General features: G+C 47.4%; 9 protein-coding genes across 9 annotated transcripts; 5 read left to right on the forward strand and 4 right to left on the reverse strand.

The window, feature by feature from the left end:
- Positions 1-287: 287 nt before the first annotated feature.
- On the forward strand, positions 288-2,949 carry T069G_05053 (IBR domain, a half RING-finger domain-containing protein; the record flags this gene model as incomplete). The annotated part of the gene is made up of 3 exons (XM_056172263.1): positions 288-734; positions 814-2,734; positions 2,903-2,949. 3 exons carry the CDS (start codon positions 288-290, stop codon positions 2,947-2,949), a joined length of 2,415 nt encoding a protein of 804 aa, XP_056029121.1.
- A 2,903-nt stretch (positions 2,950-5,852) lies between these two features.
- Positions 5,853-7,214, forward strand: T069G_05054 (uncharacterized protein; the record flags this gene model as incomplete). Its single annotated transcript, XM_056172264.1, has 4 exons — positions 5,853-6,067; positions 6,231-6,440; positions 6,503-6,689; positions 6,753-7,214. The coding sequence occupies 4 exons, from the start codon at positions 5,853-5,855 to the stop codon at positions 7,212-7,214; spliced, it is 1,074 nt and encodes a 357-aa protein (XP_056029122.1).
- A 516-nt stretch (positions 7,215-7,730) lies between these two features.
- T069G_05055 (cytochrome p450 domain-containing protein) lies at positions 7,731-9,456 on the reverse strand (the record flags this gene model as incomplete). The annotated part of the gene is made up of 3 exons (XM_056172265.1): positions 7,731-8,046; positions 8,107-8,847; positions 8,936-9,456. The coding sequence occupies 3 exons, from the start codon at positions 9,454-9,456 to the stop codon at positions 7,731-7,733; spliced, it is 1,578 nt and encodes a 525-aa protein (XP_056029123.1).
- A 2,633-nt stretch (positions 9,457-12,089) lies between these two features.
- Positions 12,090-13,405, forward strand: T069G_05056 (uncharacterized protein; the record flags this gene model as incomplete). Its single annotated transcript, XM_056172266.1, has 2 exons — positions 12,090-12,239; positions 12,314-13,405. The coding sequence occupies 2 exons, from the start codon at positions 12,090-12,092 to the stop codon at positions 13,403-13,405; spliced, it is 1,242 nt and encodes a 413-aa protein (XP_056029124.1).
- A 534-nt stretch (positions 13,406-13,939) lies between these two features.
- Positions 13,940-14,794, forward strand: T069G_05057 (methyltransferase domain-containing protein; the record flags this gene model as incomplete). The annotated part of the gene is made up of 1 exon (XM_056172267.1): positions 13,940-14,794. The coding sequence occupies one exon, from the start codon at positions 13,940-13,942 to the stop codon at positions 14,792-14,794; it is 855 nt and encodes a 284-aa protein (XP_056029125.1).
- Positions 14,795-15,000: 206 nt separating this feature from the next.
- T069G_05058 (uncharacterized protein) lies at positions 15,001-15,459 on the reverse strand (the record flags this gene model as incomplete). The annotated part of the gene is made up of 1 exon (XM_056172268.1): positions 15,001-15,459. The coding sequence occupies one exon, from the start codon at positions 15,457-15,459 to the stop codon at positions 15,001-15,003; it is 459 nt and encodes a 152-aa protein (XP_056029126.1).
- Positions 15,460-16,793: 1,334 nt separating this feature from the next.
- T069G_05059 (lysophospholipase catalytic domain-containing protein) lies at positions 16,794-18,571 on the reverse strand (the record flags this gene model as incomplete). Its single annotated transcript, XM_056172269.1, has 4 exons — positions 16,794-17,944; positions 17,999-18,019; positions 18,092-18,148; positions 18,208-18,571. 4 exons carry the CDS (start codon positions 18,569-18,571, stop codon positions 16,794-16,796), a joined length of 1,593 nt encoding a protein of 530 aa, XP_056029127.1.
- A 2,061-nt stretch (positions 18,572-20,632) lies between these two features.
- Positions 20,633-21,472, reverse strand: T069G_05060 (enoyl-(Acyl carrier protein) reductase domain-containing protein; the record flags this gene model as incomplete). Its single annotated transcript, XM_056172270.1, has 2 exons — positions 20,633-21,292; positions 21,368-21,472. 2 exons carry the CDS (start codon positions 21,470-21,472, stop codon positions 20,633-20,635), a joined length of 765 nt encoding a protein of 254 aa, XP_056029128.1.
- A 989-nt stretch (positions 21,473-22,461) lies between these two features.
- On the forward strand, positions 22,462-24,257 carry T069G_05061 (uncharacterized protein; the record flags this gene model as incomplete). Its single annotated transcript, XM_056172271.1, has 4 exons — positions 22,462-22,924; positions 23,011-23,258; positions 23,336-23,457; positions 23,534-24,257. 4 exons carry the CDS (start codon positions 22,462-22,464, stop codon positions 24,255-24,257), a joined length of 1,557 nt encoding a protein of 518 aa, XP_056029129.1.
- Positions 24,258-24,345: the final 88 nt, after the last annotated feature.

Genomic DNA, 24,345 nt, shown 5'->3' on the forward strand with positions numbered 1-24,345 from the left:
CGCATACTTTTTGAACAAATAAGCTCGAGGCTCAAAGCGCTTCCGTTTGCATATATTAGGTAGCAAAACCCCCGCCCTCGTGTGTGGTACGATGCAAACACGCCTGCAGTGAAGTGTGACATTTTGATCATCGGATTGTCAAAGGTTCAACAGCAAGTAAGCACTGGCATTCTTCTACCAAACAGAGAGGCTAACTTATATCAATCAGCATTTGGCCAAGACTACCGACTTATACTTGAACAGTTGATGAGCCAACAGCTTCCTGGAATAGCGGCCAGGTCTTCACCATGGGCAATATATTCGCCCCGGCAACCCCAGATCCTCCACCGCAACGAATAGTCGAGTACCAAGAGCTCCCAGGATGGCCTCGAGGTGCAGTACATCGACCACCGGTGAATCGACCACCGGTGAATCGACTGCCTGTGGATCGACTTCCGGTTAATCGACCACCACCAGTGGATCGACTGCTGGAGCGAAGAGCGTTGGAACGGAGAGCGTTAGAGCAAAGGGTGCTCGAAGAAATGTATCGCTTCGATTTGGACGATTTGGCCGAGGAGGTGATCATGCTACAACAAGCTATGATGCAACCACAGCCGCAACCACAACCACAACCACGCCCTAACCCGCAGCCTCGAGGCCAGTGCCGATTTTTCGCATCGGGCCACTGCAAAAAGGGAGCTAGCTGTCGATTTTCTCATGACATGAATGCTACCCCTGTCGCAGGGAATACTGCAGTAAGATAGCATCATTCAGTCTTCAATCCCCAGCCATCATGTCACACAGGCTAACATATCGTCTTGCTATTTTCCTCAGAATTCTTCCAACGACAATAACACATATGAGCTCGGGGGTGCGTGGGTACAGTTCAACAATGGCGGCACAGTTTCCAAAGTTGTCTTCGCTTCCGACTACTCCGCCATCAATATTCGAAATCTTCCACACACTAGTTCTACCGCCTCAGTCAAGATAATTCTGGAGAATGTGGGCATACCGACGTTCGGGGTTGACATACGTCTCGTAGCCCAGACTGAGCAAGACCAATGCACTGCGATACTAAAAGCTGAAGATCCTTCGTTTGCTAGGACAGCCTGCCGCAAACTGGCCACCTACACCACTCTTTCGGGCATGAAGGTGGCTATCGTACCTCCAATCATCCCGCATAGTCAGAGCCCTTACCAGATTGACTGTCGGAAAGTGCATTGTGCCTGGAGTCGGCCAACGCGTGAAGCTAGGTTGATCTTTGCAACCAAGGGTCCTGCGTACAAATTGCAAAGAGAATCCAGAGCGGGCAATTACAAGGTGCTTGGATCAAGAGTTAACGCACACGTCCAACAGAGCCCAGAAGGATGGGTAGTGAAGCTCACTGGATTGAGTGGCACAGTATCAGAGCAAGACATCGTCAAGACAATCCCAGTATCTGAACAGCCTCAGAATGTCGAGCTTGGAGAGCCTGACTACGTTGCAGATTCTGAATTCGACACAACCATTATCAAGTCGATGCTATTGGAATCCGGTCCCTTGGAGCGGTGGGAAGTGCCTAACAATTCAAAGGCCAAGCGCTTCAATGCGTATGGTATTTTCTTTGACGAATCATCTGCAAGAAATGCTGCGTCATCGTTGAATAAGAAACTCCTCTCATTCAGCAAGACGACGCAGCTTTCAGTGTCGGTGGTGGCATCAGCCAAGTTTAAAATATTGGCTAAAATCTACGACATGGTCCGCCAACGGATTAATGCGCAGAAGCCAGCATGGGATCGACAGTACATCCGTCTTTCTGAATTCCCTTGCAAAGGACAATATCACATCTTGAAGCTTGAAGGAGACAATCACCCAGGGGTGGTTAAAGCTAAGGAGTGTATTGAGAAGATCGTCAAGGGAGAAGTTGTTCGAATGGAGGGGAAAGATCTTCGATGTGGCAATTTCAGGAAAGACGGAAAGGAATTTAAAAAAGTCCAGGCGATTGAAAACACCTTCAAGGTGCTCATCATTCCCGACATACGCAAGTCACAATTCCGCGTCTTTGGACGTGAAGCAGTACCAAAGGAAACTCTGGAGCAGATCACAAAACTGCTACAAGATTGTGTATCCGAAAGCCATGTTATTGAGCTCAACGATGTTGACTTCCGGTGGGCATCAAACGGAGGCTTCAGATTTCTCAGGTCTCAGCTTGGAGACGGAATAGCATTCTTCGACATCACGTCAAGGTACAAACGAATCTTAATCAGGGGGTCCAAAGCGGACTACAATAATGCGATGGCCATTGTCGCCACCAAAAAGATTATGCCGCGCGATGCAGACAATCTTTCTGGGATGGAGTGTCCGACCTGTTTCTGCGAACCCGACGAGCCGATCCGAATGTCTTGCGACCACGTCTACTGCAGCGACTGTTTTGTTCAAATGTGTGTCGCCGAAATGACGGCGGACAGGGAGTTCCAGATTTGCTGCCCAAAGGCCGATGCCACTGGGAAGATCTGCAAGAAGGCCTTTTCTCTCTCAGAGATTCAGGAGCATCTTCCTTCGGAAACCTTTGAAGATATCCTTGAGAAATCCTTTGAATCCTACATTACTCGCCATCCTGCCGAGTTTAAATACTGCGAAACACCCGACTGTGGCCAGGTATATCGGGTCACGTCTCACGGCTCCGAGCATCCCAGTATTTTTACGTGCAAGAAGTGCTTGAAGTCTACTTGCACGATTTGCCATACTTCCCATCCCGGCAAGCCGTGCACTAAAGGTAATCCTTCTAGCGCACTTAGCAGTAAGATGAAGGAAGAACTTGGTATCAAAGGTTGTCCTAGATGCTCACGCTTGATTGAAAAGACTGATGGATGCGACCATATGACATGTAAGTGCGGAGCTCATGTTTGTTGGGTATGTCTTGCATCTTTTGAGGAACCTGCAGAGTGCTACGACCATATGAGAAGAATTCATGGAGGAATAGGTATTTGATGAGGAACCATCCAAATTTTTGCTAGCTATGAATGGAATGGGTGGAAACGTTACAGTAGATTGATGTCTGGATCTGTCTAGGAAGAGAAAGTTTTTCCTAATTACAAAAAGTGCAGATTGGAGATGTTCTGAAAGCCTAATCCTGTGATAATGAAGAGGGAGGTATAAGACATTGTGAAACACTTGTGTCTGGCATATTGCGTAAGTGGCACATGAGCACATCAAAGTTAACCTTCAGATTAACTGTCTGTTACTTTTCACGTTTGCGGGATATGAAAAACCGGAGCCAAGAGGCTCCGTCTTCAGAAATTCTCGAACCTCATGATGAAAGATGCAGCTTCCGTCGACAGCCACATATTTGCATCGCTGCCAACTCATGATGAGCTAACGTCAGGGTATGGTCGACGTCTAAAGACTCTAGAGGAGACCAAGTGGCCGCTGCGTGCATGTCTAATGGTCATATGACCGCTATAAGCGAGTTTGGGCCGAGTTGTTTATTGACTTTGAGTCGCTAAACATGGACTGGTTATCATGCAAGTGTTATATATGATCAGCGAAGTTCAGCTCGTTGGACCTGACTCGCTCTCCAACTACCGAGACATGGTATTCACTAGCGTTGCATCAACTCCTCCTGGAACGGGGTATATATGTGTCTGGGTAATGCCGATGATGAATCTTCTTGTTGATGCTACAACGGAGATTTCTCGTTACTTCAAAAGAGGGGTCGCTTGGCTTTTGTACAAGATACAGCCAGGATGTGAAGGAGGGCCTCGGTTGGGTAAATTGCTTAGCAAGAACTTCTGTTCTGAGCGATACTCATAGGCGGTTGCTCTTTTCACTATAGCTCTTCACCATAGTTGAAACGCCGAGTCTCACGAAGAGCTGCCCATCCTTGCCTCCATAAGTTACACTGGCGATAAAGACAGTATCAATAGCTTCCATTATTCTGATAAGATGCGTAGACAGATCAATGACTGTGCGCCGAGGCTTGTCGTAGGCGATATTGGCCATGTATTGAGCGGAATATGAACTGTTTTGACATCTCTGCTTTCGGCTAGTAAGCCAAGAGCAGACTGTCGGTACTGAGTCGCTCGATTTCTATCTTTCCCAGATAAGCGGCAGCTATTGTCTTTCGTTTTTTCAATCAATTTGCGTCTTGTGGTATGATCTCACGATTCTATTTGGCGAGCGGCGGATTGGTACAGTCGGTAATGTTTTCAGAGCCAAGCTGCGACCGTAAATTTTTGCCGCAATCAATCAATAGTCATCAGATGCCCACTGGCTAGTAAGTAATAAAGCGAGTCAAAAGCAAGCCCACTCTCGTACGAAAATTACAACGGTAGTGGTGGTCCAAGATTCCTGACTCGTACAGTTCGCTTATTCTAGGGGCAAGTCTCTCCCCCCCTCCCTGCGAAACAATTGCAAGTTTTCTCCCCCTCACGAACATGCAATAAACATGTCTCTAGTTCTCTCACATTGGAAGAATCCAGTTCTCACCTGGTGAGGAGGTGCAGTAGCTTTTGCTTGCTAAAATATCGGGTGGCGCTGCGGCGGTTTTAAGACTATTCGCTCTGGCGTGTGTCATGTTTCGCCCGATGGGAGCGGCCCCTCGAAAGAGTGGAGGAGCACGACCTTTGTTACGTTTTACTTGCGTTTATTAGGGTTGGGCTCGACCGACGGACGCGATGGGTCTTGCTCGGAGCTTCAACTGGATATGGCAAACTCCAGTTGTCCGGCTGTCAAGGGCGACCCAAACGGCTCTCTACCACGGGAGCCCACTTGAGTTGAACAGGTCTCCATCAGAATGTGTATCAAAGAATGAGCTGATTCGAAAATTTGAACGGAATTCTGTCTAGCTCTCTGCCTTGTGCCCATTAGCTTTTCGCTAGCACGTACCAGTGTGCTGGGCGCTTTGTGCCTTCACGTTCTCGAAGCTCTTCGCCATTATACTAGATGATCGTGGCGCTTGAACAACTTCTCATCCTCTCTACTCTTCTGCACAGTGAACTCCAATAAATAAATCTTAGGGTTAGTTCACGATAGACCAATGCTAGGTTCTCTTGGCAGCTCGGCTGCAGCTGATTTTGGCAAGTATCCGGAGGATGTATCAGCTGAAGGCCGAAGATGTTGCCTTCTTCCACTTATTTCACCACCGCACGAAAGGGCCATATAAGGCTGGAATGCCCTGTCGGCCGAAGCCGTAGCCCACTATGCCGAGGAAATGGTCACTAATAGCAGTCACAAACACGAATTGCCAGCCACTAACTTATTCAAGTGCCGTTCAGCTGTGTTCAACATCCTTGCCATCCATGTGGTTTGCGTCCCACCTGATGACTCGGCACTCTTTTCATTGATATCTCGTACGAAATCCCAACAACGAATTGATCGAATCTCCGGGCAGGTTTACCACTTAGAGACTAAATGAGGGCCTGTGGCAGATATACACATGTGGAGTTGACACCTAGCGTAGCCGAGTCAACCAGATTCTAGTCATCTATGAAGGATCGGAGCCATATGGACACAAGTCTAGTTGTTTGTCATGTGTCGGTATGGGTGTCAGGGGCGCTTCTACTAAGGCCACTTGCTACATAAATCTAACCAAGGAGCCTCACGATCGTCGCCAAATTAGATCATATGGGATCTCGCATAACGAGTTCCGCTTCCAGGGAAGAGCGTGCACTCCACACTTCTATCGGATAATTGAACTTCGTTAAATGGTTTGTACGTAGGAAACCGCAAGTACATGTAGTCAGCCACCGCCGCTCACCGAGTGCCGGTTTACGTATGCAAAACTACTGACCCTATGGATTTCAATCTTTGATCTTTCTTCTTCAAATCTTATTGAACTTGTTTTCTTCTTCTTTTTCTTTTGTTGTATTGTTGCGTTGATTTACGAGTCGAAGATGGCTTCGACCTCGGATATCCAAGTGGCATCTGTGGCTGCTGGATTTACCATTGGCTTTGGGTTCTTAACGGTCTGGAAGGCAATTCAGCACACCTTGAGAAATCGACGACCATGGAAGAGCCAATACATTTATATGGTATGGGGAGAGATTATTGCCAACCTCGGCATCGGCATTATAGGATGGGTTTTTCTTGATGGCCTCATAGGACCGACGTAAGCATCTATACACCCCTCTGGACCGAAAGAAGTGGAAAGGCAAGGAAGAATGGTCTCTTTACATACACAAATTGTGTACATATCAACAATACCGATATGCAAAAGCACGTCGCTTACACTGGATTACGAATGCTGGCTTTTCTAACTATTATCTTATTAGGTTACCCGTTTTGTTCTTCTTCTTGTTTCTCTGGGTATTTGAGATTCAGCTGCTCATGCAAATTATTGTGAATCGAATTGCCATTATCGCCGAAGATAGTAGCACTGTATTCAGACTGAAATGGGGTACGGCAGCCATTATTACCTGCATCAACATAGCCGTCTTCTGTATCTGGATTCCAGCCCATACTGCTCCTCCAGTTAGCGATCTGTGAGTGTTAGACTCGGCCTCTATCCCATCATGTTGATAACTGACAACGGTTGCGATAATAGATATGTTCGAATCAACGAAATTTGGGACCGCATTTCGAAAATTCTTATTCTACTTGTCGATGCTGGCCTAAACTATTACTTTCTGCGTACCGTCAAGAGACGCCTCGTCATGCAGCACGGCCTTAGCAAATATGCTCCTCTAGTCAGCTTCAATGCTAAGCTGATGGTGGTATCTATCCTCATGGATGTAAGCTTGGAATACCAAACGCAGAGAACTGGAGTCTCGATATCTAATTTTTGTATAATACAGGCCATGCTTATCGGTCTCATGTCATTGCCGAATCAAGTTGTCTACATCCAGTTTCATCCCGTAACTTACATGGTCAAATTGAACATTGAGATGTCCATGGCTGAACTCATCACGAAATTGGCGAAGGGAGAAAACTCCGACATGCAAATGCCATCCACATCGGGCCACAGAACACAGGCCCGGGAAGAAGAAGAGCACGATCACCAGCCACAGAATTACAAGCTACAATCCGTCAACAGAACACAGCCTATCGGAGAAGACTTCTCATCCATTGACGACGACATGGGTCAGTTTGATGAATCAAAGGCCGCCAGTACTCGTGGTATCCTCGACAGAGGGATTCAAGTGGAAACAGTCATCAGTTCACGCATTTCGCGCAATTCCAGGATCGGCAACAATAGGGTAGCAGGGATAAACCCAGGCTCAGATGACGAACTCCCGCTATCATATCCGGTCCGGTGACTAAGCCAAGACGTCGGAGAGTGTTAAAATTGGTGTGTTTATAATGAATTTGCTGTGCTTTAACGGTATAGCATTAAAACTGAGGATACCCATGGGATAATAAATTCGGACCCAATCAGGAATTCAGAGCATAAGGTGTTAAGCTGTTGAGATACAAACATGCTATTAGTAATCCTCTATCTCATATAGTAGATTGAGGTGGGTGTTGATGATTGGCTAGTCTGGTCCATTCAATGGTCGTCCGATACAAAACACAGGTATGTACCTGCATTAATAGCTCAAGTGTGACTACTGAGTCTATTGTTTCTGCTATGGAAAGGTGTATTTTGGTATTTGGAGCATAGTTAATATTGTTTTCATCATTACAACTCAAAAACCCATCTTTCTTTACAAATAATATAGTGAGAGAAGTTATGATCTGACAACCGATGCTGAATACTCGAATAGATTGAAGCCTTCTTGAGGAGTAGGGTTTATAACCAACTCTCTCACTATATAATCTCATAAGCAAATAATCTAGCTGACTTGTTGTTTTTTCTTAACCTCTTGTTTATACTCCTCCATTACGTCGCCCTCGAGAAATTCTGCATCGCTCCTTTCCCAGGGATGGTCTATCTCCACCTTTCGAATAAGGTCCTCATACTTCTTGTTCCTAGGATTAATTCCATAAGAAAACTTGGCTGGGTGAGAAATAAGACCTGGAGTCTGCTTGCATTGCACGTCAATTTCCTTTCCATTCTCATCCACCCCTTTTGTAATTGTGAAAGCTGCAAGCAAGCGCACGACGGTAATGTAGATGCTCTCAGTCGCAAGGTATCTGCCAGGGCATACCCTACGACCATATCCAAATGCCTCGTCACCAGGATCAGGTTCATTCCGTGGCTCCAAAAACCGCTCGGGCTCGAATACTAGAGGGTTTTTGTATACCTCAGGGTCGTGCGAAAACCACCATATGGATGGCAGTATGAATGAACCCTTTGGAATACGGTAGCCTCTAAAGGTGATTTCTTCTTCCGCTCTATGAGCTGTGCCAATTGGTACAATCGAAAAGTATCGAAGCGCTTCCTTGGCTACAGCAGTAGTATAGGGCAAATTGTCTTGGTCTTCGTAGCCAGGTAGGCGATCGGAGCCAACCACGCGGTCAATCTCTTCCTGAGCCTTTTTCTGGACTTCGGGGAAAAGAATCATGGCCAACGTAAAAGCCATAATCGTAGATACCGTGGTGTCTGCGCCTCCACCATACATGTCGGTTGCTGTGAGTGCAATGTTTGAACTGTCTTCCTCACTCACTCCTGTACCGTCTCCATGACCATGGGCTTTGATGTGCTCAGACACATATGATGTCTGCTGATAAATGCCATTTTCCATTTGTTTTTGGACGAAATCATAAGGGGTCTTGGTAACGGCATCGTTGATGCTTTTCCATTTCCGCGCAGTCTGCTTGAAACCTGTTCCAGGAAACCAATCAGGAAGATGTCTGATAGCAGGGACGAAATCGGTCGCCCAATAAAGAGGCAAAAAGGCACTCGACAAATTCGTCATGACGTCTTGCATAAGTTGAATGAGAGGATCTTGATTGAGTGGCTCAATGACATAGCCATACGTGATCCTCAGCATAATTGCAGATGCTTCGCTAGTTGATGGTCAGCGGCGAAGGTGATTTTTAAAGAGAAAAGGGAACTGAAAAGCCTGAAGAGTGCAGCTTTTTATCTTCAACTAACGTTTTAATGTGCTCAAAGAAGTTCTTGGGGTCCTTCAAAGTACGCAGTAAAAGGCGCTTTGATTCTATGTCTTGGACATCATTGAATCGCGATGCAAGAATCTTAGTCCCCATTTGCTGGTGAATGAACTTGCGGTGTTGGCGATATAGATCGGTATATTGCATTGTAGGCATGAATCCACCATATCCACACATTTCAGCCCCAAAGAAGAAAACTGGTCTACCAGAGGTCTTCAGTGAAGACTTTTCCAAGAGCTCAATAACGGCTGCCTTGTCGTGAAGGATAACCATTGTTTGGCCCAATACGGTAACAGAGCTAACAGGTCCATATTTGTCCTTGAAAGTAAGCCAGTGCTCGAATTCTGGTACTCCTGGAGGTGGAAGGTCTTTGATGTTGCCGACAAGTGGAAGAGGCTTTGGGCCAGGGGGTAGTGGAAGAAGGTCTTGCTTCTTGCGGAAGAAGAAGCGATAAACAACAAACACCAAGACAATGCTAATCTGAGCCAAAATGAAGTTCGACATTTTGAGTCTTTTGAACAGGGATAAAGATGAACCAAAAATGGCTACCCCTTACCTATTCAAGGGTTCGTGACTTGATCAGGAACGCCTTCCATGACTGAGCAGACCCAGTCCATCTATATACCTATACACGTACTCGTACATGTAGGGCTGCGGGCGCATGAAGCGAAGCCAAGTTTCTCTTTTACACAACCCCACAGTGTTGGCCCTAATATCGTTTACATGATACTAACTATCTGATTAAGTAAGTGATCCGCCGTTCATCACGACTTAGTGTGATCGTGGACTTTTGATGACGGCAATCATTCCCCCGCACATGATTCCAAACAATACATCTCCGGCGTCAGCGACATAATATGGGTCATGGACATATTTCCATTCAGAGAAAACTTACTACCTAATATGTGTATTCGATATGACTCGTTACAAACTTCATGAAAAGTTCTGCTGGCTCTTAGGTGGTTTACATCATTGGCGCTTCGGAGATTATTCCTGCACGATACTTGCCCTGTACGAAGCATTCAGTATTCAGCATATGCTGTTTGTGTATTAGCCCCAGGAATTTCATTTTAGTTGTCTCAGGATTTAACCGCCAGTCTATTGCGGGCGGGAAATTCCGCAGTGTGGGCATAAGGATCGGTCAATCAATTTAGCGCCAGAGACGGAACCTGTTGCACCTATAATGGTGCGAGGTCACCTCCTGCAACTCGCTTTCATGTGACAGCAAATAAATGGCTATATCCAATAGCCATTACTTCTTCATCCTAGAGTTGGTCACTAGAAGCAGAACTAACAGGTTAGTACTTGAGTTGCTTTGATACTCAACGGCTTTGCACCCCTAAACGAGGCAGTGGATACCCCTGACAACTCAACTCATGGTAGCAGTAGTTCTGGATAGAGTGTGGAGTACTCCGTACCGCAAGGCGAATGACAATGCTCCGTTTAACAACTGCGCCCGCCGAGTCGCCTAGTCTGAAGGCCATGCCCTGTTTATTTACCCTATCTCTTGATTGACCACGACTCATTTCCGCTTGCCTCTACAGTATCCGTACTCTCTGCACGTTATTAGAGTTGTCTTTTGCAGTTGGTATTGAGAAAGTCTACTTTACAGGGTATAATAGTTCTATCTATAGACGATGGTTGCTTCGGACGAAGGGAACAAATGGAGTGCTAAACTGGCATGAATTGTAGAAAGACTACCACATCCGTACTGTGGTTGTCACAAGCGAGAATACGTTGAGGCCAATGCTCTTATTAACTCTACAGTGCGAACATGTTTTGATTGAACTATTCCGTGATTCTAGATAATGCTATTTCATCAGTTGCCCCAGCAGGTGGCAGCATTTAGAAACAAAACGACGGAGATCTATTACAATAAAGGCGATACTTTGCAACTTATTACAACTTGTGAGTCGTCAATAACACTACAACACGTATTTTAGTATCCAATTTATATGTCACCATTCGCAAAGCCCTTCCTCTTTCGTTTAGCCACTGGAGCTCGCCATATCAGTTTTACCTATGAGGTATTCAGGTTTCTTAGTTCGTGTCTTTTTCTATGTATATACGAAGTTATTACTGTATCTCTCACAACCGCTTCTAGGTTGCAACCGCAATACTATCGTGATAATCACTAGCGGGTAAACCGGCAAGGGACGCCAATCCACTCACCCTATCCCCAAGGATTGTCTTCAACGGCCCCACCGAATCCAGTCTATCAATCTCAAAAAGTATGCAAGAAGAATTTAGTCTTTCTTGATGTTTCTATTTCTGTGTCTGTGGATCTTGTACATCATATAAAAGTACATATTGTAAGTACTACCCCGATAACTAAGGCCTCTCGCCCCCACGAATGCCATCTTTTCATCTTCATGTATTGAACACAACTTCCGTCAAAAGAGGTCCATAGTCAATCTGCCGTCAAATCTCCAATTTAGATAGCCTCCTCTTGAGCAACAAAGAGCCTGAGTAGCATATGTTGCTTAATCTGTATGTCAGTCTGCCTGATCATATAGCTTCCGAATGCTTCCAAAATGCTAGTAAACACATCTAAGCTTGAGCACCAATGCAGACCATTCTGTACTAAAAGCTGTGTCCTCGCCTCCAAAATCCTGCCATACACTTACAACAACCTCTTTTTGAGAAGCTCGTACAGAGAAATCTGTAGTACAGTATATACAACTGCTGCAGACTTCAGTATGTAGTAATCTAAAGGCCCTCTCAATGCATACATCGAGTCCGTCCCTGGTATCATTCGTGACCGTTTCATTGATTTCAGCTTGAGTATCTGGAGACATGCAGCCTGCGTAGAACTCAGCTAGGGTACCTGTGAGAGAAGGACCTTGTCGATGAGGGCAGATTGATATGTATCCCATAGATTGCATTGATATTGGGCTTTTGGCTTGGTAGTAACGCCAAACAGTATGAAGAAGGTATCGCCCACTGACAATCTTTGGATACACCGAATATTTTCTCTTGACCTTGTTTGTATCCAAGTCGTTTGGTCTGAGATACGTGTGATATGGTTCAATGAGACTCTTGAGATATTTCTCATATCTTGGCTCCATATTCTTCAGTCGGGTGTACTTGAGCGTAACTTGAACATGTATGTGACTTAGATGAAACGTATACTGTCAATGAAACCAACCACTTGTTACGAAGTGTTTGGGGAAAACAAGTTGGTGCTGCTGAGCCGATATCGTACGGGCGCATTGCGTGCCTTGTCTAGCACCAATCTATTCTCAACGCGAGATCTGGAGGTCCTACAGGCTTTGACTCTCATAATAGTGAGTCCAAAATATGCGTAAAATGAAAGGAAACGAAGATTCAATCTAACCGTCTCTTATATTCTTACTTCAAGATGATCGATCCACAGTCCGAATTCTCAACTACAGCAGTGGCACTGGCCATGCGCACCGCCCATAAAATGGGTTTGCACCGCGCTGCTGAAGACAATCATATGCCTTTCTTCAAACAGGAGATGCAAGTCCGCTTGTGGTGGTATATCCGCGGCCTGAATTCACGCGTCCGTCGTGGCATGGGTTTGTTATCGACAATCGATGATTTGGGCGATGCTCGCCTCCCGATGAATGTCAATGATGCAGATCTGCATCCGTGTATGGAGAAGCCGCCTGCTGTTCAGCACACAGCAGCCACAGAAATGGTCTACTGTTTGATGAAATATGACCTCTGGAGCTTCGTGCGCAGGTCTTCCAACTTTTTCGGCAGCCTGAACCCGAGAGAAAAGGCAGCCCAGCTGGCTACATCGACCAGTGTTGAGAGCGTGGTGAAGAAGAAAAAGGTTCTGGGAGAGGTAGGTCGTATGCTTGAAGAGAAATACCTTGCCCATCTCGATCCAAGCATACCATTGCATCAGCTATCGGCTGCTCTAGCAGGCCTTACAATTCACAACCAGCAATTTTCGATGTTACATCCGCGGAATCAACCCCAAAGAGGTAAATACATGTCCCAGGCTGATCAAGACCTCGTCTTCGAAAGCAGCGTCAGGTTGCTGGAATTGAACCATGAAGTGCGCAATACAAGCTTCTCAACTAACCTGGTGGATCACATGGTTTGTCGGACACAAATCGATGCCTTGGTGTACATGATTAGCGAGCTGCGGCGGAGGGCGAGTGGCCATCTGGTTGAGACCGCATGGGCCCTACTCGAGGATGTGTATAGTCGCCAGTCAATGGCACTCCCCTTGGATCAAAAGTTCCATACCGCACTAACAGATTTAACTCTACAAGCATGGGAAACTCGTAAGAAGGAATTGGGACCCGAAATAGAGGCACCCAAGTCTATTCAGACTCTACAAGCAGGAAAGGAGCAGCGAGAAAATTTGGCTGAGCAAGTGGCGGGCGTGGACGTTCTGCAGACTGGGCTTATTGGCGATTGGACGCAAGATGAGCCTCTCGATTGGACCTACTGGAATGACCTGCTTCAGCTATGAGATCTCAAGCAGTCAATTGACACTACGGTACCTTTTGGTCGCAGAACTCACTCGTCGCTATCACTCGAATGCGGCGTTATGGCAGGCCATCACGGGCTTACGGGCCAATTCGTCCCAATTAGGAAGTACGGGCCCGAGCCCCCGAGCTTCACCAAATTATATCAGGCCAAAGAACGCAGAACATGCAGACAACTGGCTGCAATGTTGCGCAATGCAGATCAGAATAAACGCAATCATCTACGATTTCGAATTCAAAAATCCAATCAATAAGGAATGGGCCATAGAAACAGAGAGTGAAAGTTGGCGACCTAAGGTAGAGCCACCCATTACGGAGTATCTCAACGGCGTTCGGAGTTGAGAATGGAGGGGAGCCGGCCTCCTTCTTGGAACTCCATACCTGCATTGAGAAACACAGGCCCGAGTCGCCCGAGCCTCTGTATGAATGGATCGCGCAATAAATAGGGCAGATGGCATTTCGCAAGGCATAAAAACTTCCAAGTTCACTTCCAAGCTCCCTTCCAAGACAAAGTAAACATGGCGCAAACCAATCTGCCGAGCTACTATGCGCGAGGTCACTCTGAGTATACCATCGCAACACACCTGAGACGCAAAGCGGAAACAGACGCCGCCTTTCTGCTGCCCTATATCAAAACGACGGACCATATTCTTGATGTAGGCTGCGGTCCAGGCACCATTACAACCAGCTTAGCGAAATACGCCGGTGAGGGTAAGACTGTTGGAATAGACCTCTCGGCGGACGTTTTGCAAAAGGCGAGGGCACTGGCAGACGAATCCAATGTTCCAACCCAAGGGTCAGGCTCTGTCGTCTTTGAAGAAGGCAATGTTGTGGACGGACTTGCCTATCCTGACAACACGTTTGATGTCGTCTATAGCTCTCAAGTCCTCGGGCATCTCCCACAGCCCGACATACCACTCCGGGCGTTGGCCGAAATGCGGCGGGTCCTGAAGCCGGGCGGCATTCTAGCTACTCGGGACGGCATGGGCCAGCACTTTTACCCACAGAGCTTCGACCTTGATCGATTGTGGGGAGCAAATCAGCTTCGGGCGTCACGCAAAGGACAGCCTGAGGCAGACCCCACGGCAACGGTAATGCCAGCGCTTCTTCGTAAGGCCGGCTTCGATGTCGACGGAGGGAAAGTCCATGTCGGCGCTGGAACCAGTGTGTTCTCGGATGCGGAAGCACGGAAGCGGTTGGCCTGGCGTGCCGATGGTCAGCTACAGCCAGGAGATCCTTTCTACCAGACCTGGTTGGATGCTGGCATCTCTGAGGACGAAATCCAGGAGACACTACGTGCCGTAAGAGGGTGGGCTGACACGGAAGATGCCTGGCTCGTGCTTCTGCAGTGCGAGATTCTCGCGTGGAAGTAGCTTTGGATCAACTGCCCACGGAAAGGGAGAGAGAATGACAGGTATGAATCTCGTTATGGAGTCATTGGCCAAAGAAGATGGAATATGTACTTGTCCCATTGCTATATACGGCTATGTACCGAACCGTCTGGGTATGGTTTACCAAACGGTTATGAGAATATATACAAAGTTTTATAATCCACCATGATCCTCGCGCAAGACGCCGTTTATGCTGCAATTGACCAGGTGAAGCTCCTGATGAGGGATCCGTCGTTGTCGTGGCCACCGAAAGCCTGCCACAGATCGAGGCACATATCAATGGACTGCTCGCTGCTGGTGTTCTCATCAGCGACAACAGCCTGGCGGGTAACGCCGTTGTGTGTCATGGTGATGACCTTGGCGCACAGGCTGTTCTCCTGGTCAGACGGGCCATGAGCATCAAAGATTCCTGACGGGAGAGCAACCAGAGGCAGGTTTGGGGTTGAGTTGGGAAAGAAGGTGCTGAGGCCGCAGGCGCCGGACTGGTAGAAGATTTGGCGGCAGTTGGAGGCAGATCCGAACATGAAGATGGAACCAGGGGTTCCAGAGCCAGAGACGGTGGCTCTCTCGGCGAGGTCCTCCTCGACGGGGGCAGCTGAGGCAGTGAAGGCCAGGACGACGCTGGCGATGGCGAGTGAGAACTTCATCTTGAAGGTTGTTGGAGAAGATTGCGAGAACCTGAAGTGTGTTTTGAGATTGATGCTCTGGGATAGACGTCAAAACACGAGCGATCCAAGCTACTCTTATATACTCGCCCACTACGACTCCTCTACTTCCAGGTTCGTCTTCCAAGTCTGTCCATTATTCAACACCCGCAAACTAAAATCTCACAGAAAGCTCAGAATAATTATGCCGATGGACATTCACTCTCATGTACGTAAGTCGCAAACGAAAATCCTCACCGATCCTTGCATCCGTTGCCCTTATACTACCACCCAGCCCCCAGACCCAAATCCCCTATACGAACGTGGAACCTCGAAAAACTATATTCGCGTCAAGATAACCTCAGCCTAGAGCCCCCACCCCTTTCGACAAATAGTGGCTCACTCCTCGACAAACAAGGCAGGTAACCGGACTCGCCAGCGCTGCCTGTGTACTCTTATACCCCCAGCAGGTTTGCATGCTAGCTTCCTTATAACGCCTCTGCACGCGGCGATCCCAAAGCTGCCTATTTGGGCGTTTTGACGGACTTACACAGCAAGGGTCCGTCGTGCCATGGCTCAGTGCTATACGAGGCAAAATTATTTTTCCGTCGATTCGAAAAATGTCCCGGATGTGGGCCACGAGCTGACAAGGGAAAGAGAGAAGGAAAAAATGGGCTGACTAGGGAACAGGGGTCGTCGAGTTTAATCGCCTGTGCTTTTCTGGAGTGAAGCTTGTTTTTTTCTTTTTTCCCCTGGTTATGACTTTATGAAGGAACGACGGGGGGTTTTGACAAACTCGTGGACTAACTTCTTTATGTAGTAGTAGGCAATTGTTCCAACAGTATTCTGTGAAGAACGAAGTATAAGTACAAAGCTGAGGGCCGGCATAATGCAACCTTGATGTATAAGCATAAGTCCAAACTGAGAGATCTCATCGTTCTGATGGTTGCTTCCGGATCCTGTAGCTTGCTCATGCACCTGAGAGCTTTGGGTTCTTGGCCGACTGCTTATATGTATTCAAGCACTCCTAGAGCCTCGTATCGGCAAGTTTTACCTCAACTTACCATGCTTCCGGGAATTTAGCTGCTACATACGGAGAGGCCGACGAACTCAGATCCATCCAAAGCGTTCATCGCTTATGTAGTGGTGCTACCACTTGTAGCATTTCCGCTTCGTGTTGACGACCTCGCCACTCATCATACATCAAAATTCACGCAATCCAGGCATCATACGGTCCATTCAGAGTTCCATTTTCATGTAAGAGCGTTACGAGAACTACATATTCATATTACATTACATTACACTTACACTACACACAAGCCCATACTCCTTGGATCTCAGATCGCAAGCATAAACGCGAAGCAACCTAGCAATAGCGTCTCGCTTATCCGAGCAGCCGAAGACGTCGACTGCTCTGTCGTGTTGGCGAGGATCTGCGCCGGCTCATAGGTATTCGGCAAGGTATCATTGGTCGTGCCATTCCAGCAGTATCTCGCAAAGCAATCTGCACACTTTGAAGGAATCCTAGTCCTGGTGCGGACGAGGCTTCGGGCCAAAATGGCGCAGCCGATGCATGCCGGCCAATTCGAATCCACCGTGCCATTGCCCATGGTTGCCATATTGTATCCGTTCTGGATGATCTGATTGCGCTCCTCAATACTGTATTCCAAGTCAAAGGTTGAAACGTTGGACTGGAATGAGTACGGAGCATTAGGCATATATACGATGAGCGGCCCACGAGGAGTGTTGCTGCCGTTGGTACAGCCGAAAAAGGTAGGCCGCTGGTTCAGGCCCAAGTTGACAAAGGTGTTCTGATCGGGCACATCTGGGAATCTGCTGTCGTTGGCAGAGACCCTGGCCTCTGATCTGTTGAACGTTGCCACCATGGCAGTGCCATTTGGCCACAGTGTTTCTGTATCGGCAGAACCATCAACAGCAAAGATGACGTCGACTTCTCGTTCGGCCAGAAGCAGCGGATGCAAGGGGATGTTTTGTAAGTCCTCTCCACCATCTACGAGAGCCAGAACCGTGGAATTAGCATTCAAATTTCCGCTGGAGTTGTATCTGAAGAACGGATTCGGCCAGTTCGCAATGTCTCTGTTTTCTGAGCCAACGTTTGCCAGCGTGCGATTTATTGCGCTAATCAAGAATTCTGGCACACCCTCTACCCTTCCAATTTGTAAGAATGCCTGGTTAAATAGAGAAGATGAGGTGCCCATGACAAAGCCAGCATTGTCGACCCCCGCGATGCAACTTCCGTTACGTGGAATAGTGCCATTAGTGAAGTTGGAGCCGACGAATTGAAGCGGTGCAAAGGCTTCGAGACCAGGGTCGTACGATCCCATTTCCCAAGGGTTGAACTCGAAGACTGTCGAGTTACTGGCTATCTGGAGCTGCCCTGAAGTTCTCTCAATGGCGACGATCAACGGCAGTGGAGTTTGAGCCGATACAAAGTCTGTATCATTTGATATAGATGAAAAGGTGAACGCTGTTGGAAGAGTTAGTCCACTTCACGAATGTCGTGTTGAAGGTATCGTCATACCAGGTCCTCCGTCACTCGGATCTACGAGCTGGTAAGATAATGCTCTGCCCCAATAATCTGTTATTGTTGTATTGAAGCCGGCATCTCTCTTACCGTCAACATCATCAAACAGTTGTCGGTAATATCTCGTGATAGAAAGACCATCGGGTCCTGCAATTGGCCGACACATAATTAGTGAGAGTGCATGTTATGGAGATGCAGTGTCATACCGTTGAGGATGGAGTGATCGAATTGCCAAATGGTACTGAGAAATCCATCTGTAGCAAAGATGATGGATTCGACCGACGTAAAGTTCTGAACGTAAAGACTACCGACGAGCCAGCTTCCGCCGGAAAGACCGCTAAGATACGTGGCTGACTGTAAAAGGCCTCCCAGATGGCCGGTTTCCGTCGCATTTGTCGATCTGTTGTCAAATGCTGCCAGAGCCCCAGCTCCGTTCATCAAAGCTCGGTAGCCTCCACCGGAGATGGCGATGGCTACTCTTGGTAGGCCGGTGCCAGCGTTTGTGAGGTTATCGATGTATCTGCCGGTGTCAAGACCGGTGATATTGGCGCGGCTGAGCACATCTTTCATGGCTTGGACTGTGTTATTTGTGCGAAGAGGAAGCCAATCTGTTTCGTTAGTCGACAAGCCTGTGGCCGCGCGGATCGTCGGCCTATGGGCTGGGCATGAAACCACAGCTGGAGTGTAGCCATCAGGAGCAACTGGAGCAGCTCGTTCAAGAATCGATAATGCTTGAATGCCTGGCGGAAAGTACGAAGCTACAGCTCATTGTATCAGCCTCGCTGTTGACGTTATAGCTGTCTGCGATGACGGCATACCAGGAATCATCATATACCCAATGAAACAAACGAGGATGCGACTTATGTTGATCATCTTTGCAGTTTTACTTTGAAGTTGATAAATTGAACAAATGTGCGATGAATTGACAAACAGTAGGTGATCAGAGAAAGGAAATAGCACTTGCGATTAGGACCCGAGTCGGGAGTAAGAGCTATCAACCGATTTGCTGCTATCTCGGGTCGTTCTGATCTCAACAGACTTCATTACTATTCAAGATGTTTCATCAACATGAAGAAATGCAGTTCCAGTTGCTTTGCTCGATAGTCGATCAATACCAGTGTATTGGTATTTTGTACACCTACGAGAAGTGAGTGAGGAGCAAAGTTGATATAACATTTTTGAAGGAAGCGTCGTAAAAAATAAGGTACATTAGTCTATCAGCCACGATTTCAGCTCCAAATGTCTGCAAGAGCCTTGATCCCGAGCGTGTAAGAATATCGTCATCAGCGTCAATCGCATTCTCAGCTTACTCCAATTGCGAGTAAACACAACCTATGTCAGGATTCTCGTTACCGCAATTGTTTGTCAACGTATCCGATTCATTAAAGACAAATGCTATAAAAATCATTTTTTCAGAATGAGACAGATATTCTACCAATGGTCTAGTCATTGTTTCGACTCGCAACAGAATCAGGATCTTCTCATCCCAATTACAATCGCCATTTAAACACCCGCAAAACTGCGCCACCACCCACTGTCGCCCGTTCGGATCATCCGGGGGGTGGCCGCGTGGATTCACAAGTTCCCCGCGAAATGAATGGCGTGGCATTTCATTTCCAGCCTTGAGATCGCCAGACGGGTTTGATGTTTTGGAGCTGGTGCTGCGTCATCCGACGACAGAACACATAACAAACTCTGTGAGATACACACTCTTGGCACTAGGGCTTCATTTGGATGCATGTAGATTGCGAATATTTTCTCTTGGCATCTGTCATTACAGTAATTGAGCCAATCTCTTCATGAGCTGCAGCTTCATTTTAGCTTTGGTAGCGGAGCGCCATATCTCATCTGTGTCCTCTAGCGATTGGACGCGTTGAATAAACTTTGGATCGATGCGCTAGATTTTAAGGGTCTAAGATGCCGAGACCCTCATGTTTTGATACTGATGAGAATTCCAAACACGAATTCGGATGGCGCTGAGAGAAGCTATACCGAAGAGGACGTCTTGTTAATCCATTTCAGATGCCGCAAGTGTGGTGACTATTGACCTTTCTGCAGTAGTAGTATATACAATTGCTATCACCATAAGAAATGGAGAGGGTTTTTTATATTCATCTATTTTATATCTCACTCGTAAATGAAGCCCAATGCTCAGAGGCTAATCCCTGGTTATAGGGAAATATTGGCGCCGTGCCATGGAAATGGAAATGCTCAAGTGTTTTTAAACAATGCAAGTAAATCTAAGTTTCCACTTGGCTGAGTTTGAGACCTACGTGAGGCAATTCGGTCAGAGAACGCATGTTCCGTGTCCATCATTCAGCTGTTCTTTCTTCATTCAATAGAGCAATCAGGCTTAGACATTTCATAAACTACAAGTAAAATTCTCAATACTTGTAGATTGTAGACTAAACAAGAAACTACGTGTTGTTAAACATATAAGAACATGTGTAGAATTCACTACTTCTGAATGTAGTTTCTATCTCATCATTGCTCCAAAATTGGTGATAGTCGCCGTATGATGAGCACAAGTAGAGAGGACTCCAAAATTCCAGAAAATATATATATAAAGATAGTTGCAGTATCAGCGCTTTTTATATCTACCTAAATACATCCCGGTTTTTATTCGGAGTCTTAAATGTAACTCAGACCACCATCGACGCCGATAACTTGGCCAGATATGAAGCTCGCCCCTGGACTAACCGCAAACACAATAGCATTGGCAACTTCCTCTGCCTTTCCATCTCGCTTGATATACTGCTGAGCACGAAATTTTTGTGTCAACTCGTGCTCCTCTGGCGGAGCATAATCTGTTGAGATGGGTCCTGGAGCAACAACGTTGACGGTAATGCCCTTCTCGCCAAGTTCCTCAGCCCATGCCAGGGTGAGAGTATTGAGCGCTCCCTTGGTAGCCGTGTACAATGAGGCAAACCGAGTTCCAGTTCGAGCAACCACACTGCTGATATTGACGATGCGGCCTCCGGGAGAGGTAATATGAGGCAGGGCAGCCCGGATGAGCAGGTGAGGACCTCGAACATTGGGATGGAACAAAGCATCAAACTCTTCAACGGGAGCCTCTGATGTGCTTGCTTGGAAAGTAGCGTGACCTGCGTTGTTGATGATGATGTCAATCTTGCGGCCTGGGAACGCTGCAACAGTGGCATTGACAATGTCGTCGCCAAAAGTGATGGAGCCGGCGTTGCTTTGAACGGCAATAGCCTGAACGCCCAGCGCTTTGATCTTGGCAAGACACTCCTCGGCAGCAGTCTTGTTTGAGTTGTAGTGAATCACAATCTAATGGCAGTCAAAATGCATATTAGCACCAACTCAAAGAATACAACTATTTGTCGTGGACATGGTGATTCATACATCGGCGCCGCTTTTAGCGAGGGCGTAGGCGGTAGCATATCCAATGCCGTTGAGCTTGGATGCTCCAGTGATAATGGCGAGCTTTCCTTTGAAGTCGGTCGACATAATGGGCTTTTATTAATGAGTCTCGAGTAAAACTGTTGAGAGCTGGATAACTTGGTGGTTGGATTCCGAGTTGAACAATGAAGACTCTACGACGCCTTTTATGTTGCCAGTCGGTGGCCCACGTTCTCCTCTTTTCATCCATTTGTCTCTTGACTATATGAATCCTACCCCCCAGGTCATTGTTTTCTAAACACATTCTGGGCATCAACGTCAACTAACTTGAATACAGGCAACGGTGTATTCACGCCCTCTCGGCAACCCATGTTAGTCTGGACGTCTGCAACTGTTGGAAACAGGTTCACTGACTAATAGGCTATCAAACATAGGAGCGGCTTTACTTACAAATCCGAATCAACACTTCCGAGTCGTCAATCACCGCCCACAATACTTCCTTGTCGCCTATCGTCTCTTCGATAGTCCTAGAACCATCTCCAGATAAAATGATTAGGCGATTATCTCGGGTCGGGAGCCATGGATCGACGCTACAGACGCACAAGCAGGGGGACCAGATACCGCATTTGGCATAGCCAGGCCAAAAGTAAGACTCTTAACGATTCTGTAATGGAGCTAGAAACACTCTGTCTCAACACCCCTCAACCCGATTGGCTGACTTGAGGCTGATTAATCGCCACTGCCTCTCTCGAGCGGCTTCTGACATATCAAGACTCGGGCATCTTTTGGTGGTCTTTGTAACTCTCTCAATTCCGATCAACCCCCTGGCTCTTTTTGATTTGAAACTCACTTCCACTCTCTTCTCTACAGCCCAGCATATATCTATAACCCCTTTAGGCATATGGTCCTCTCCTCGCGCATGCAAAAGAGGCACTTTAAACTCTCTTTGCTCCTGAAAGGCTGAGACAGACAAGCATTCTCCCCAGTAACAGCGCAGCACCCCGGGACTTGACATCAGAATTTCAATCTCTAAAGTGACGTGGCGCTCGAAAACAGCAATCGGTCTCTCTATCGCCTCATCCAGGAACTACGTCGTAATGGATCCCAAAGAATCAGACGATTCCGGGCCTAGCTCCAACCTGCTCTTCATCAATTCAACCGAATCTGCGCGCGGTAAGCCGCGGGATTCGCAGACCAAGCGCCAGATCCGGCAGCATGTCATGCGAGACATTGGCAAGGCTCGCCGCAAGCCACCCAGGAACCCGCAGGTGAAGCTGCGTGTGCGATCTGCAGAGCCGGCGGCGGAGTCGGCTTCTTCTTCTTCTTCTCTTGCTGCTCCTACAAATACGGGAGCAGCAGACCCTGGCGAGAGCCAGCTCATCCCGCTTTCGCATTCACAGGAACAGCAGTCACAATATGGAAACAAACAGCAGCCTCTTCCTCCCCTGGCTCGTCCATTCTGGGACCAGCATCCCCTGGCCGTCATGCAGAATTCCTGGGGCATGGACGCCTTTGCAGCATATGGTCTGGCCTTGGCAGCCTCTTGGGATTGTGTGAGAAGTAAGCAGACAGCGTAGATGCAGCTTGCAACAATCATCATCTGCCAACCAACCAATGCGCTTACTGACCAATAACCTCCCCTGCAGACCCTCGTAGACGTCGTTTCTGGTTCCCGTTTGCCTTCAAGGATCCCGGCTTCTGCCGCAAACTGCTCACAGGCCCTGAAGTCCGCGCTGCTGTTCGCTCCCAAACGATGGAAAGGAGCATCACCTTTGCCCTAGCACGTTCCACAGAGGTCGTGGCCTGCATCGAATCAAGGCTGAGGGACCCTGATCCTAACATGGCTGTGGCCAATAATGTTCTCCGGGGCGTCATGGGGTGCATCTGCTACAACGTATGGAAGAATCTTTCTTTTTCTCATTCACAAGTAGCTCCTAAGGCTAATCTTTTTGTTTGTCGACTGAAAATTAGTACATTGTTGGAGACTTGGATCAAGCTCGCGTCCACTTGAATGGACTCAAACTCCTGATCAACAGGAGAGGTGGAATAGACACTCTCTCCGATGACCAAGACTTGGTCATGATGGTCTTTTGGTATGCACCCATCAAAACCGCCAGTTTCACTAACACCAATTCAGAAATGCTGACCACAATGACTCTCCCATCATAGGATCGACACAATCGCTTCTCTCCTCTTTGAACAAAGACCCTGGTTTCCAATGCCTTCAAGACTACCACCAATCTCCACTCTCCCACGTCATGATTCCCCCGATATTCTCAGCGTCCTGTCATTCCATCTCAGCACCATGTGTCCCGACCTCAACGCCCATCAACTATGTGTCGTATCCGCGCTGCAAGATATAGCAAGCCTCGCTGGTGCCGTCCAATGGAAACTAGCTGCCCGGGGTGAAGACCTATGGAAAGAAGAAATCTTCCTCGGCACGCGGCTCAACCCCATCGCATATCGTCTCATGGACACTCCTCCACACCCTCATCCCGATATGCCTTGCATATTTATCGAGACTCTTCGCTTAGGTGCATTGCTCTGGATCCTACAGGTCAAGAACATGGCCCAAGCTTATCCAGGCACGCCCGCCACATATGTCACCAAACTGCTGCATCTCCTGCAGAACCACAGCATTGAGAGCCTCGTCTCAGCATCAGCCTACTACATTCCGTTCCAGCTCTGGCTCTTATTGCTCTGTGCAACCATGTCAGAAATTCCCAATGAAAGAACTACTGCTCTAGAGATGGTTGCCCACAGGATGAACGAAAACGGCTGGGAGTGGGAGGAAATGATGGTGAATGTCAAGCAACTTCCGTGGATACCTGGATTCGAAGCCCATGCCCCGACTATTGCCACTCAAGTCCAGCTGTTGCGAAGCATGATATGATATGTATGACATTTTGTATGCTCAGCGTGTTTTACATATAGAGATTCTAATTATACTTGTCATGATAGATCAAACTAATAAACATTTT

The sequence above is a fragment of the Trichoderma breve genome, chromosome 3 (genome assembly GCF_028502605.1).
Source record: "Trichoderma breve strain T069 chromosome 3, whole genome shotgun sequence".
Classification (NCBI taxonomy): Eukaryota; Fungi; Ascomycota; class Sordariomycetes; order Hypocreales; family Hypocreaceae; genus Trichoderma; species Trichoderma breve.